Source organism: Eschrichtius robustus, chromosome 1 (genome assembly GCF_028021215.1).
Source record: "Eschrichtius robustus isolate mEscRob2 chromosome 1, mEscRob2.pri, whole genome shotgun sequence".
Classification (NCBI taxonomy): Eukaryota; Metazoa; Chordata; class Mammalia; order Artiodactyla; family Eschrichtiidae; genus Eschrichtius; species Eschrichtius robustus.
In genome coordinates, this window is record NC_090824.1 from 129,133,645 (window position 1) to 129,149,094 (window position 15,450).

The following is a 15,450-nucleotide window of genomic DNA, read 5'->3' on the forward strand; positions in this document are numbered from 1 at the left end:
ATCATCCCGAAACCATCATCCTCCCCTCCCTGACCCATGGAAAAATTGTCTTCCACGAAACTGGTCCCTGGTGTCAAAAAGGTTGGGGACTGTTGCCATAGAGGACCTCAGTCTGGTCATGGAATCATTTGTAAAAAAAAGAAAATTATAATACAGCAAGATAAGTGCTAAAATAAAGATATGAAAAATGGCCAGTAAGAGTAGTGAAAAGAGAGTCATTTAGTTCTGCCAGGCCTAAAGGGCAAGGCTGACAAAATCTGGGCTTTGAGGAAACAAAGCATTCTCCAGGCCAGGGAAGGTAGGGCAAGGGCTCATATTTCTTTGATTAACCCGCTATATTGCATTTAAAGCTCTTTATACACTTGTTTTTCTCACTGTTTTATTTTTCTTAATTGTTTTGTAATCTGCAGATAACTTCTAGATGATTGGCTTGAGATGAATGTTATCCCAGGGAGTGGTGGTAAATTAGGGAAGGCAGCGTAGCTTTTGTGGTATTTGGGATGAGGTGAGGGGAGAAAACAGTTGTGCAAATAGAGAGTAATTGGTAACCTTACATGTGTCTTTCATCCTGACACCTCCCTGTCAGTGGTGGTAAAGTCAGGATTCTTCTGTTAATAGCTGTATGATCTTGTCTTCCCTTTGGATTTCATTTTCCTCAACTTTAAAATGAGAGAATTGGTGTGGGTATTTCCTGTTGGTAGTCTCTTAGTAGTTGGGGAAAAAGGAGAAATAAGTTTGGGAACGCAGAGTTAAAGTTAAATAGATTTCTTTACTACAGCCTTATACATTATGGCATGTGGACTGAATTCCTGGACTTTTGCCGCGTGGCTTGTGGGATCTTAGTTCCCCGATGAGGGATCGAGCCCAGGCCCTCGGCAGTGAAAGCACAGAGTCCGAACCATTGGACTGCCAGGAAATTCCCAATTCCTGGACTTTTTAGCCTGGCTTTGCCAATAGAGTGTCAATAATATGTTTCCAGTGTCATCCTTTTCCTAATGGTTTAGTGGAAAGATCATGCATGGGCTTTAGAATTACACATAACTGGGTTTGAATCCTCATTGATACTTAGTAGCTATGTGGCCTTAGGTAAGTTGTTTAACCTTTCCTAACTAGTTTCTTCACATGTAAAGCAGGAAGGGTAACACCTTGTGGAGTTGTAAAGATTTAATGACAATCCATATGAAAATATCAAATGTATCTGGTATATAATGGGTCAAAAAAGGTATAGTTTAAGCCCTATAAATCCCAAAGTCAGTATAGAATGTAATATAATGTTATTTGTATCCTGCCTACATCTGGTGCTTGAGGTGGACTGTTTATATGTTTCACATATACTTATATAATTTTCCCCTAAGAAAACAAATGTTCTTGAGGGCTCATTATCTTTTGCCATCCACACAGCACTCAGTACTCTCCTGGAGACTTAGTAATGCTTGATAAATACCTGAACATTTCATTATAACGATGGAATGAGGTGAGATGTGGTTCTACTTGGTGTATACTTATTTTACATCTTTCATAACCCTAGGTAGAAGTTAGTGAATTTATGGATATTAATTTTAAATTTCTTTGGTTATATCAAATGATTAGAGTTTAAGTTTGAAATAACTGGAATTGACTGTAAATGAATTGGCCTTTGTAAACAAACCATAAGGATAAAGTGTTAAAGTATCGTTTAATGTTGTAAATTATATTATTGGAATACTAATGTTTTACATTTTGTTTTGTCTCTAAGCAAATGGTTATGAGCCTTAGAGTTTCTGAACTCCAAGTACTGTTGGGCTACGCTGGGAGAAACAAGCACGGACGCAAACACGAACTTCTCACAAAAGCCCTGCATTTGCTAAAGGCTGGCTGCAGTCCTGCTGTACAAATGAAAATTAAAGAACTCTATAGGCGGAGGTTCCCCCAGAAAATCATGACGCCTGCAGACTTGTCCATCCCCAACGTACATTCAAGTCCTATGCCAGCAACTTTGTCTCCATCTACCATTCCACAACTCACTTATGATGGTCACCCTGCATCATCACCGTTACTCCCTGTTTCTCTTCTGGGACCTAAACATGAACTGGAGCTCCCACATCTTACATCAGCTCTTCATCCAGTCCATCCGGATATAAAACTTCAAAAATTACCATTTTATGATTTACTGGATGAACTGATAAAACCCACCAGTCTAGGTAAGATTATTCTGTAATGATTATTTGGTTACTTTTGGAGGATACATTTTCATTTTTGAGTTTGAATTTGACCCAGATTATTATTCATAATAAAATTTATATTTGGTGGTAGGATCTAGATGGTAAAAAGGATCTTTCAATTTTAGACAAATTCAAATATATAAAAGCTGTCTTTTAGACAGAAAAAAAGCATATTCACGTCTTCCGTGATGGTTGCTGACACAGTAAATGTTAAAAACTTTCCAAGAATATAAACGTTTTTAAAGTGTAATATTCTAGATTGTTGATTACTATTTTATAATAACCCTTACAAAATTAAAATTAAAACCCAGTAATTACTATCAGTCTCTGAATTCAGTTTTTAATTTTCAAGGGTTGATGACATCTAAATCAAATGACTATTTTTGATTATTTAAATGAGTAAATGGTTTAAATGTTTATAAAGGAGAGTTGAGCATTGATGTGTAGTATTTTAATTTCAGTTGACTTTTTCAAGTGGATATGTGTACCTTTCATTTGCACACATGATTATGGTTATATAATCACTTGAAATTTCATGTACTATGTTTTCCCATCATTTGATAAATGCCTAGTCTATTAATAGAATTCGATGTATTAATCAACTTGAAATTTTAATTGCTATAATGCTACCTTACTTTATTTAAGGTAGAAGAAAATTGACCCTGTTGGGATCTCTGCTACCTTTGGTGTAATATATTTAAAATATCAGACTTCCAGATGCTGGTTTGTTGTTATAAATCAGTGGTTGGCAAACTATGGCTGGCAAGGGAAATTCAGCCTGCAGCCTGTTTTGGTGAATCTGAGCTAAGAATTTTTTTTTTTTAATATTCCTAAAGAGTTGTAAAATAAAACAAAAACAGAAGAATATGCAACAGAGACCATGTATGTCTGCAAAACCTAAAATATTTACTGTCTGGCTTTTACAGAAAAAGTTTGCCAACCCCTGTTACAAATCAGTAAACATTTCAGTTTGGGGGATTGGTGAGTGTTGAATTTTGAGAACATTTACAGAAATTCTTTGAACTGGGAAATGTTTGTTTTAAATTATTTTTAGCAGAATAACTGAATAAATTAAGATTATAGGAGTCATTTTCAAACAACATGAATTTTTTCACATGACTTTATTTTTTAAATAGCCATTAATAAGAAAACACTTGCTGAGAATCTACTGTAAGCTTTTAAAACTTATACATGCTCATTATAAAACATGAAAGTGCCAAAACCTTCCTTGTTAGCAGTTCAGTATATATGCATATATAAGCAAGTTATGTTTCTTGTTTTTAAGAAGGAATCATATTGTATCAATACATAGTGTTCTGTGACTTGCCCCTACCCCCTTTTTTGCCTTACTAATATATTACAGACATTTCTCCTTGTCTGTCTTTCCCATTTTTAATTGAAGGCTATACACACACACGTATATATAATGTCTTTGTGTACATGTGTGAGCATGTGTGTGTGTGTGTATATATATATATATATATGAGCTAATTTCTTATTAAAGACTGTATTATTTTATGTTCTAAATAAGTCCTCTATTAAAAGACGTATTTTCTAGTTTTTCGCTGCCAAAAACATGCTATAGTGAACATCATCTGAAATTTGAAAGGAAAAGAATGTTGGCTTTTATTTGATTTGATTCCCAGCTCTCAAATTTTCTTTGAGTCTTAACAATTAACATATCTTGTTGTTTTCAGTTTCACTAATATAAATTTCAAGTACCAGTGTGAGTAGGTGATGTTTACATACGTATCTAAATTTTGTTATGAAAAGTAGAAATGCAAAGTGGACATAAATTCTGGTTATATTGGATAATATTTTAAATATTAATAAATAAAAATAGAGCATTTAAAATTATTTTTATTTTACTGAGGTACTTTGCTTAAATATATATGTTATGTGTTCATTTCTAGTTGTCTACACTGTCTTTTTATGCCTTTGCAGTTTAACTTAATATATCATAATTTATATCTTATTGTTTTAATACTTCAGGGTACTTTATCCTTATGAACTTTTTAGTGTGTAATAATAGTGGGCAAACATCTGGTTTTTCCCTAAAAAGATATGAGAAGCAGGTAGTTCATAAGAAATTGTGTTAAAGCTGCAGATAGTTTTTGCTATCTTTCTATAGTATTTTCTCCCTAATGACTGTTTTTAAAGAATAGTCAATAAATTTTAAATAATTTTTCTGTCTTTTCTCTTCATCTGAAAATTTATAGAATGCTTCAATGGGGTATTTTTGTGTAACAGTTTAAGAACAATGTCATAAAGTTTTGCCCATTCTTGATAACCATTAAGTAAACCTTTGCATTTACAAAATTGACTGGTTGAAGTACTAAAATATTTCCCATAATATTTATTTAATTGGACTTTCTTTGTATTGTCAAGCCTCATTATTTGCACATGCTAGTGGATGAATGCCTGCTATCTCAGTAAATCCAAAATCACTACTCACAACAGTTTCACAGCCATTTATAGACATGCACAGAGCTGCAAAGAATTTGAGTTGGCTCATGTGTGCTTTCCCACCTGTGGTTGAACTAGGTGGCTCTTGCTTTCATGTTTTCTGCTGTCATATTGTAAACAAATGTCCTCTTTGCATTCTACTTAATGCCACATTTTTTGCATTTCTGTGCTTTTTGTTGGTGATTGCACTGTTTAAAATGGCCCCCAAGCATAGTGCTGAAGTTTTGTCTAGTGTTCCTGTATGCACAAAGGCTGTGATGTGCATTATGGAGAAAATACATGTATTAGATTAGTTTTGTTCAGCCTTGAGTTACAGTGCTGTTGGCAATGAGCTTAGTGTGAATGAATCATCAATATATATCAAATAAGGTGTCTTTAAACAGAAGCACACATAAAACAAGGTTAGGTATTGATCAGTTGATGAAAATGTTGTGCTCAGAGGCTTGCAGGAATCTAACCCTGTATTTCTCCGAGGAGCAATGGTTCAGTATTCACTAACTCATTGTGGCAACTTTATAGAACACCAGTTTTCATGAATAAATCCATTGTTTGTGATATAAACACAAAATGAATAGGTGGTATGGAATTGCTTGGTGGTATGTAAATAGATTTCTAATTTCTCATTGTTATCATAGAATTAAAATAAAAGCAAACATTTTGGTTATGCATAAAAAGATCACCAGAAAGTAATTTGTGGAAGTTTATTGATTCAGTAACTATTCAGGGGATGGAAATACTCAGAGAATTTGAAAAAAGATTCTGAGTAATCTGCAAGAGTTTAGGATGAACATATTTTAAGGCCCTGTCAAGTAAAAAAAAAAAAAAAAAAAAAAATTGATAAAAGGAATCTATAAGATTTTTAACATTGTTAAAAGACTATCTCTGTACTTCATTAAATGAAATGACTACTTCATCATGGAATTCAGTTTTCTAAGGGATTACTTTCGCCAGTAGATTGTTTGTTTTAAGTCTAGGAAAACGATATTCTCTGAAAAATTAAATGGCTTGCAGCATTTTCTTTCTTAGTATACATATTGAATACATTTAAAATCATTACAAACTCTTAAGAGTTTAGTTTTGACCTGTACTTAGCTGGTTAATCACATTTAATCACTTGAGTCCAGAATGTGATGGGTAAATTTAATTTTTCATTTTTTCCCCTTCCATTTTATCTGTAAGCACTAGATTTAAACAGAGTTTAAGGTGTTCTAGTGTAAGCTGAATGTATGCATGGTTCATGTTTCTAACTAAAATCAAAACAATAGTTTTGGTATTCCCCCATTTTATTAGATAATTCTTATCCATTTTTATAATCATCTTGTTATTATTTCTTTAACAGTAAGTAATTTTAAGGTCTTTATCCATTTTGGAACACATATTAAAGAGAATTCTTTTCATTAATTGGGAGATGAAGTAAAGGTGGTTGTAAAGTAGAATGCTTGATTTACTGTGTATTTTTGTCTGTCAGTATTAAAATCCCGTTTGTTCTATGAGGTCCATTTCAAATGCTTTTAAAAACCTTTTCCATTAATCTTTCTAAGATGTCCCCCTCACATCTGTCTGTTCTTCCCCAATCCAAATCAATTTCACTTTCCTGCATGCTCTTAATAACATTTTGTTGTTGTTAGTTCCTCAAAATCAGCTCTGCTGCATTCATCTGTATATTCCCATAATATACAGAGCTATGAACCTCTTATGTGGAACCACAGTAAACAATTATTAGCTCTCCAATTTATTTAAATACAATAAAGTCTGTTTTAATGTTTTTTGCAAAGTATTTGGATGCTACATACTGAAGAATCTGAAACACTGAGACATTATAATTGGTCATATGGATGTCATTCTTCAGTTTGTCATGAAACAAGTCACTTATTTCTTTGTCTTTCTCTTTTTTTAAGTCTTTTTTAAGATTAATTTTTATTGGAGTATAGTTGATTTAAAATGTTGTGTTAGTTTCTGCTTTACAGCAAAGTGAATCATTTATACATATATCCACTCTTTTTTAGATCATTTTCCCGTATAGGTCATTACAGAGTATTGAGTAGAGTTCCCTGTGCTATACAGTAGGTTCTTATCTATTTTTTTTTTTTATAGAAGGATAAATTTTTTTTTAAATTTATTTATTTATTTATTTTTGGCTGTGTTGGGTCTTTGTTTCTGTGCGAGGGCTTTCTCTAGTTGCGGCAAGTGGGGGCCACTCTTCATCACGGCGCGCAGGCCTCTCACTATCGCGGCCTCTCTTGTTGCGGAGCACAAGCTCCAGACGCGCAGGCTCAGTTATTGTGGCTCACGGGCCCAGCTGCTCCGCGGCATGTGGGATCTTCCCAGACCAGGGCTCGAACCCGTGTCCCCTGCATTGGCAGGCAGACTCTCAACCACTGCGCCACCAGGGAAGCCCCTCTTATCTATTATATATATAGTAATGTGTATATGTCAATCCCAGTCTCCCAATTTATCCCTCCCTCCCTCTTTTTTTACGTCTTGGAAGGTGGTTTCTATTTAAGTTTGTTTTTTTTTTATTTTATTTTTTTTATTTTTTATTTTTTATTTTTTTAAGATTTTTAGAAATTTCATGTAATGTCTGAAACATTTATATTAACATATTTCCATACATATTTCCATACAAATACAAATATAAGATTTTTAGAAATTTCATGTAAAGTCTGAAACATTTATATTAACATGTTTCTATACAAATAACCCAATGAAAGTTTAGTATTAGTTGTTTTGTTTGTTTGTTTTTTTATACTGCAGGTTCTTATTAGGCATCACTTTTATACACATTAGTGTATACATGTCAATCCCAATCCCCCAATTCAGCACACCACCATCCCCACCCCACCGCAGTTTTCCCCCCTTGGTGTCCATATGTCCATTCTCTACATCTGTGTCTCAACTTCTGCCCTGCAAACCGGCTCATCTGTACCATTTTTCTAGGTTCCACATACATGCGTTAATATACAATATTTGTTTTTCTCTTTCTGACTTACTTCACTCTGTATGACAGTCTCTAGATCCATCCACTTCTCAATAAATGACTCAATTTCGTTCCTTTTAATGGCTGAGTAATATTCCATTGTATATATGTACCACAACTTCTTTATCCATTCGTCTGTTGATGGGCATTTAGGTTGCTTCCATGACCTGGCTATTGTAAATAGTGCTGCAATGAACATTGGGGTGCATGTGTCTTTTTGAATTACGGTTTTCTCTGGGTATATGCCCAGTAGTGGGATTGCTGGGTCATATGGTAATTCTATTTTTAGTTTTTTAAGGAACCTCCATACTGTTCTCCATAGTGGCTGTATCAATTTACATTCCCACCAACAGTGCAAGAGGGTTCCCTTTTCTCCACACCCTCTCCAGCATTTGTTGTTTGTAGATTTTCTGCTGATGCCCATTCTAACTGGTGTGAGGTGATACCTCATTGTAGTTTTGATTTGCATTTCTCTAATAATTAGTGATGTTGAGCATCTTTTCATGTGCTTTGTGGCCGTCTGTATGTCTTCTTTGGAGAAATGTCTATTTAGGTCTTCTGCCCGTTTTTGGATTGGGGTGTTTGTTTCTTTAATATTGAGCTGAATGAGCTGTTTATATATTTTGGAGATTAATCCTTTGTCCGTTGATTCGTTTGCAAATATTCGTTGGCATAATGTGTATATGTCAATCCCAGTCTCCCAATTTATCCCTCCCTCCCTCTTTTTTTACGTCTTGGAAGGTGGTTTCTATTTAAGTTTTAATGTTTGTCAAACAGTCTTTTCCATTAAACACCACAAATATCTCTGCTCTGGGTTACATATTTGATTTTCCTGAGTTCTGTTTTAAGTAGTTGTAATTTAATTTGATGTGGGACGGTGTATTGGTATTTCCTAGGGATGTCCAACAACCTAGGTGTTTATAACCTAGGGTTATAGTTTCAGTATTTTAGAAAGCTAGGTCAGTCTGTTGCCTTTTTAAAGTAGAACATTTGTATATAGAAAATTATAATTATTTTAGGCTTGGGAAGATGTATGAATAATTTATAGAAAAGATTTGAATTAATATATATATGTTTTATATATATGCACTTGGTTTTTTGCCTTAGGAAACAAGGCAGCAGATGCTTCAGCACTCCTAAATAGTTAAAACAATCCATCTTGTTTTGTGCAGTGCGACTAAGGTTTCTGCTACATCTTAATAACATTGGATACCAGTGTTTACTGCCAAGGGCTCGACTGGCATTGGATTAGATTTCACAGTTTCTTTCTCTTCTCATTTTTTATAATTGAGTTTGCCTTCCTCCACATGCCTAATAGCCAGTGCCTAAAGATCAGGTGATGCAAATTCAAGGACACAGACTCTGATAAGTATTGGGAAGGGCATTCAGAGGTTTTATGATTTACTCTACTCTGCTTTTAGAAAATTTGCCTTCTAACAATTCAACACAAGCTGTGCTCTTCTGTACTTGAATTTTAGGAAATCAAAAGCACTAATTTTTTCTGTAGGCAGGTTTCTTCCCTAGGAACTTTTCTTCCTAATTTGGCAGCACTGGTTTCTTTTCTTTTCTTTTTTAAGAGATGTAGAGAGAATTTATTTATTTATTTTAAACTTTGACTAATTTATTGCTTGTGCGTTTTAATTACATTTGTTGTTGTATACAACAGTATCACCATAAACTAGTGTCCATTAAGTATTATAAATTGCTATTTTATTTATCTTTATTTTTATTTTTTAAATTTTTATTCAAATATAGTTGATTTACAATGTTGTGTTAGTTTCAGGTACATAGTAAAGTGATTCAGTTATACACACATATATATAAATATATATATTCTTTTTTTATATTCTCTTCAATTATATGTTATTACAAGATACTGAGTATAGTTCCCTGTGCTATACAGTAGGTCTTTGTTAGTTATCTATTTTATGTATAGTAGTGTGTATATTTTAACCCCAAACTCCTAATTTATCCCTCTCTCCTCCTCCCCTTGGCAACCATTAGTTTGTTTTCTGTGTTTGAGAGTCCATTTCTGTTTTGTAGATAAGTTCATTTGTATCCTTTTTTTTAGATTCCTCATATAAGTGATATCATATGATATTTGTCTTCCTCTGTCTGGCTTACTTCACTTAATATGATAATCTCTAGGTCCATCCATGTTGTTGCAAATGGCATTATTTCATTCTTTTTTATAGCTGAGTAATATTCCATTGTGTATATATACCACATCTTCTTTATCCATTCATCTCTTGATGGACAGTTAGGTTGCTAGCCATTCTTGGCTATTGTAAACAGTGCTGCAATGAACATTGGGGTGCATTTGTCTTTTCGAATTATGGTTTTCTCCAGATATATGCCCAGGAGTGGGATTGCTGGATAATATGGTAGCTCTATTATTAGTTTTTTAAGGAACCTCCTTGCTGTTCTCCATAGCGGCTATATCAATTTACATTCCCACCAACAGTGTAGGAAGGTTCCTTTTTCTCCACACCCTCTCCAGCATTTATTATTTGTAGATTTTTTTGATGATGGCCATTCTGACCAATGTGAGGTGATACCTCATTGTAGTATTGATTTGCATTTCTCTAATAATTAGCGATATTGAGCAACTTTTCATGTGCCTCTTGGCCATCTGTTTGTCTTTTTTGGAGAAATGTCTTTTTAGGTCTTCTGCCCAGTTTTTGATTGGGTTGTTTGGTTTTTTTTTTTTGCTGTTGAGCTGTATGAGCTGTTTGTATATTTCGGAGATTAATCCCTTGTCAGTCGCATCGTTTGCAAATATTTTCTCCCATTCTGTAGATTGCCTTTTTTAAAAAATTCATTTATTTTATTTTTGGCTGCGTTGGGTCTTCATTGCTGCATGTGGGGTTTCTCTAGTTGCGGTGAGCGGGGGCTACTCTTCGTTGCATTGCACAGGCTTCTCAGTGGGATGGCTTCTCTTGTTGTGGAGCACAGGCTCCAGGTGCACAGGCTTCAGTAGTTGTGGCTTGTGGGTTCTAGAGTGCAGGCTCAGTAGTTGTGGTGCACGGGCTTTGTTGCTCCGTGGCATGTGGGATTCCCCTGGACCAGGGCTCGAACCCGTGTCCCCTGCATTGGCAGGTGGATTCTCAATCACTGTGCCACCAGGGAAGCCTGTCTTTTTGTTTTGTTTATGGTTTCCTTCGCTGTGCAAAAGCTGGTAAGTTTGATTAGGTCCCATTTGTTTATTTTTGTTTTTATTTCCATTACTCTAGGAGAGGGATCCAAAAAGATATTGCTGTAATTTATGTCAGAGAGTGTTCTGCCTATGTTTTCCTCTAGGGGTTTTATAGTATCAGGTCTTACATTTAGGTCTTTAATCCATTTTGAGTTTATTTTTGTGTATGGTGTTAGAGAATGTTGTAATTTCATTCTTTTACATGTAGCTGTCCAGTGTTTCCAGTACCACTTATTGAAGAGACTGTCTTTTCTGCATTGTATATTCTTGCCTCCTTTGTTGTGGATTAATTGACTGTGTGTGTGGATTTATTTCTGGGCTTTCTGTTCTGTTCCATTGATCTGTATTTCTGTTTCTGTGCCAGTACCATACTGTTTTGATTACTGCAGCTTTGTAGTATGGTGTGACGTCAGGGAGCCTGATTCCTCCAGCTTCGTTTTTCTTTCTCAGGATGGCTTTTGCTATTCGGGGTCTTTTGTGTTTCCATACAAATTATAAAATTTTTTGTTCTAGTTATGTGAAAAATGCAATTGGTAATTTGATAGGAATTACATTGAATCTGTAGATTGCCTTGGGTAGTAATAGTCATTTTGACAGTATTGGTTCTTCCAGTCCAAGAACATGGTATATCTTTCCATTTGTGTCATTTTCGATGTCTTTCATCAGCATCTTATAGTTTTCGGAGTACAGGTCTTTTGCCTCCATAGGTAGGTTTATTACTAAGTATTTTATTCTTTTGATGCAATGGTAAATGGGATTGTTTCCTTAATTTCTCTTTCTGACCTTTCGTTCTTAGTGTATAGAAATGCAACAGATTTCTGTGTATTGATTTTGTAGCCTGCAGCTTCACCACATTCATTGATGAGCTCTAGTAGTTTTCTGGTAGCATCTTTAGGATTTTCTATGTATAGTATCATGTCATCTGTAAACAGTGATAGTTTTACTTCTTCTTTTCCACTTTGGATTCTTTTTATTTCTTTTTTTTCTTTGATTGCTGGGCTAGGACTTCCAAAATTATGTTGAATAAAAGTGGTGAGAGTGAACATCCTTGTCTTGTTCCTGATCTTAGAGGAAATGTTTTCAGCTTTTCCCCATTGAGTATGATGTTAGCTGTGGGTTTGTCATATATGGCCTTTAGTATGTTGAGGTATGTTCCCTCTATGCCCAGTTTCTGGAGTGTGTTTATCATAAATGGATGTTGAATTTTATCAAAAGCTTTTTCTGCATCTATTGAGATGATCATATGGTTTTTATTCTTCAGTTTGTTAATGTGGTGTATCACACTGATTGATTTGCAGATATTGAAAAATCCTTGCATCCCTGGGATAAATCCCACTTGATCATGGTGTATAATCCTTTTAATGTATTGCTGGATTCGTTTGCTAGTATTTTGTTGAGGCTTTTTGCATCTGTGTCCATCAGTGATACTGGCCTGTAATTTTCTTTTTTTGTGGTATCTTTGTCTGATTTTGGTATCAGGGTGATGGTGGCCTTATAGAATGAATTTGGAAGTGCTCCTTCCTCTGCAATTTTTTTTTGGAGAGCAGCACTGATTTCTGACTTTCAAAACAAAATCTAAAATTTACTTCTAAATCTACATCCCCTTGTAGATAATCTGTCTTTTTATCTGGTGAATTTAATTTAATATTTTTATTATAGTTTGTATAAGTGGCCCAGAAGCCTGAAGCCATCTATTGTGGTTTTTTTTTTTATTTTTTAAAAATTTTTTTTGGGGGGTAAAGTAGAAAAGTATAGCTTTATTACTTTGCCAGGCAAAGGGGGACACAGCAGACTCCTGTCTCGAAGAACTATATGTCCCAACCCAGTAGGATTTGATAAGGAGTTTTATAGCAGTGCTTCCCAAGGGTGGGGTTGCTGACAAGATTAGGGTGTGCGCAGGGCCTGCACTCCTCTAATCTGGTCTCAGGTAGTCTTCTTTTTTTTTTTTTTTTTCACACGCACACACGTATTTTATTTTTACAAGAGATAAATAGACTGACACCAAGCATTGTACATGGATGACCACAGCAAAAGCAACAATGATTGCAATTACCAAACATGAAACACACTCATACTATGTCATAATATTGACCTTCAGTCCAGTAATCCTCCACTGTAACAGCTCCTTTACTTTGCAGTGAAAATTGATTTGTATATTCTTTGCCTCTGAGTCCTTGTGCGATTTTTTTTTTTTTTAATTCAAACAGAAAGTCACAAAAATTATACTCATCCTCATCAGTTCACTCAGTCCCATGTAATTAATTTTTTTTTTCATCTTGATCTTTTGTTAGCACTTTTATGAGTTCATCAGTTTTTCATTAGAGTTCTGAAAATGCTTATTCATTCAGTTCAGCAGTACAGTCAGTTACCAGAAACCTGTACTTGTCAGAGTCTTTTCCATGAATTCCTTGAAGATGAAACCCTTTTATAGGAACATAGTTGCAAAAGCATCAGAGTACACCCAGAACTGTCTGTAAATGACAAAAAACTTAAAAATGACCACGGTTAAAGATTTGATGAAAGTTCATAATAATGCAGTTGACAAGAAAATTAGTTATTTCTGAGATATACATTTTAAAGTAATAACTAGGATTATGACTTATAACATTATACCAGAACATATAAGATTTTTAGAAATTTCATGTAATGTCTGAAACATTTATATTAACATATTTCCATACAAATAACCCAATGAAAGTTTAGTATTAGTTGTTTTGTTTGTTTTTTTATACTGCAGGTTCTTATTATTCATCAATTTTATACACATCAATGTATACATGTCAATCCCAATCGCCCAATTCAGCACACCACCATCCCCACCCCACCGCAGTTTTCCCCCCTTGGTGTCCATATGTCTGTTCTCTACATCTGTGTCTCAACTTCTGCCCTGCAAACCGGCTCATCTGTACCATTTTTCTAGGTTCCACATACATGCGTTAATATACGATATTTGTTTTTCTCTTTCTGACTTACTTCACTCTGTATGACAGTCTCTAGATCCATCCACTTCTCAACAAATGTCTCAATTTTGTTCCTTTTTATGGCTGAGTAATATTCCATTGTATATATGTACCACAACTTCTTTATCCATTCGTCTGTTGATGGGCATTTAGGTTGCTTCCATGACCTGGCTATTGTAAATGGTGCTGCAATGAACATTGGGGTGCATGTGTCTTTTTGAATTATGGTTTTCTCTGGGTATATGCCCAGTAGTGGGATTGCTGGGTCATATGGTAATTCTATTTTTAGTTTTTTAAGGAACCTCCATACTGTTCTCCATAGTGGCTGTATCAATTTACATTCCCACCAACAGTGCAAGAGGGTTCCCTTTTCTCCACACCCTCTCCAGCATTTGTTGTTTGTAGATTTTCTGCTGATGCCCATTCTAACTGGTGTGAGGTGATACCTCATTGTAGTTTTGATTTGCATTTCTCTAATAATTAGTGATGTTGAGCATCTTTTCATGTGCTTTGTGGCCGTCTGTATGTCTTCTTTGGAGAAATGTCTATTTAGGTCTTCTGCCCATTTTTGGATTGGGGTGTTTGTTTCTTTAATATTGAGCTGAATGAGCTGTTTATATATTTTGGAGATTAATCCTTTGTCCATTGATTCGTTTGCAAATATTTTCTCCCATTCTGAGTGTTGTCTTTTCGTCTTGTTTATGGTTTCCTTTGCTGTGCAAAAGCTTTGAAGTTTCATTAGGTCCCATTTGTTTATTTTTGTTTTTATTTCCATTACTCTAGGAGGTGGATCAAAAAAGATCTTGCTGTGATTTATGTCAAAGAGTGTTCTTCCTATGTTTTCCTCTAAGAGTTTTATAGTGTCCAGTCTTACATTTAGGTCTCTAATCCATTTTGAGTTTATTTTTGTTTATGGTGTTAGGGAGTATTCTAATTTCATTCTTTTACATGTAGCTGTCCAGTTTTCCCAGCACCACTTATTGAAGAGACTGTCTTTTCTCCATTGTATATCTTTGCCTCCTTTGTCATAGATTAGTTGACCATAGGTGCGTGGGTTTATCTCTGGGCTTTCTATCTTCTTCCATTGATCTATGTTTCTGTTTTTGTGCCAGTACCATATTGTCTTGATTACTGTAGCTTTGTAGTATAGTCTGAAGTCAGGGAGTCTGATTCCTCCAGCTCCGTTTTTTTCCCTCAAGACTGCTTTGGCTATTCGGGGTCTTTTGTTTCCCCATACAAATTTTAAGATGATTTGTTCTAGCTCCGTAAAAAATGCCATTGGTAATTTGAAAGGGATTGCATTGAATCTGTAGATTGCTTTGGGTAGTATAGTCACTTTCACAATGTTGATTCTTCCAATCCAAGAACATGGTATATCTCTCCATCTGTTGGTATCATCTTTAATTTCTTTCATCAGTGTCTTATAGTTTTCTGCATACAGGTCTTTTGTCTCCCTAGGTAGGTTTATTCCTAGGTATTTTATTCTTTTTGTTGCAATGGTAAATGGGAGTGTTTCCATAATTTCTCTTTCAGATTTTTCATCATTAGTGTATAGGAATGCAAGAGATTTCTGTGCGTTAACTTTGTATCCTGCAACTTTACCATATTCATTAATTAGCTCTAGCAGTTTTCTGGTGGCAGTTTTAGGAT

At 34.8% G+C, this 15,450-nt stretch overlaps 1 protein-coding gene across 2 annotated transcripts in view; it reads left to right on the forward strand.

The window, feature by feature from the left end:
- Window positions 1-15,450, forward strand: part of PIAS1 (protein inhibitor of activated STAT 1) — a 121,359-nt gene that overhangs the window by 23,297 nt on the left and 82,612 nt on the right. For both annotated transcript variants that reach the window (XM_068554438.1, XM_068554448.1), the window contains exon 2: window positions 1,736-2,180. In XM_068554438.1, the coding sequence (XP_068410539.1) occupies window positions 1,736-2,180 (445 nt within the window). The remainder of the gene's footprint in view (window positions 1-1,735; window positions 2,181-15,450) is intronic.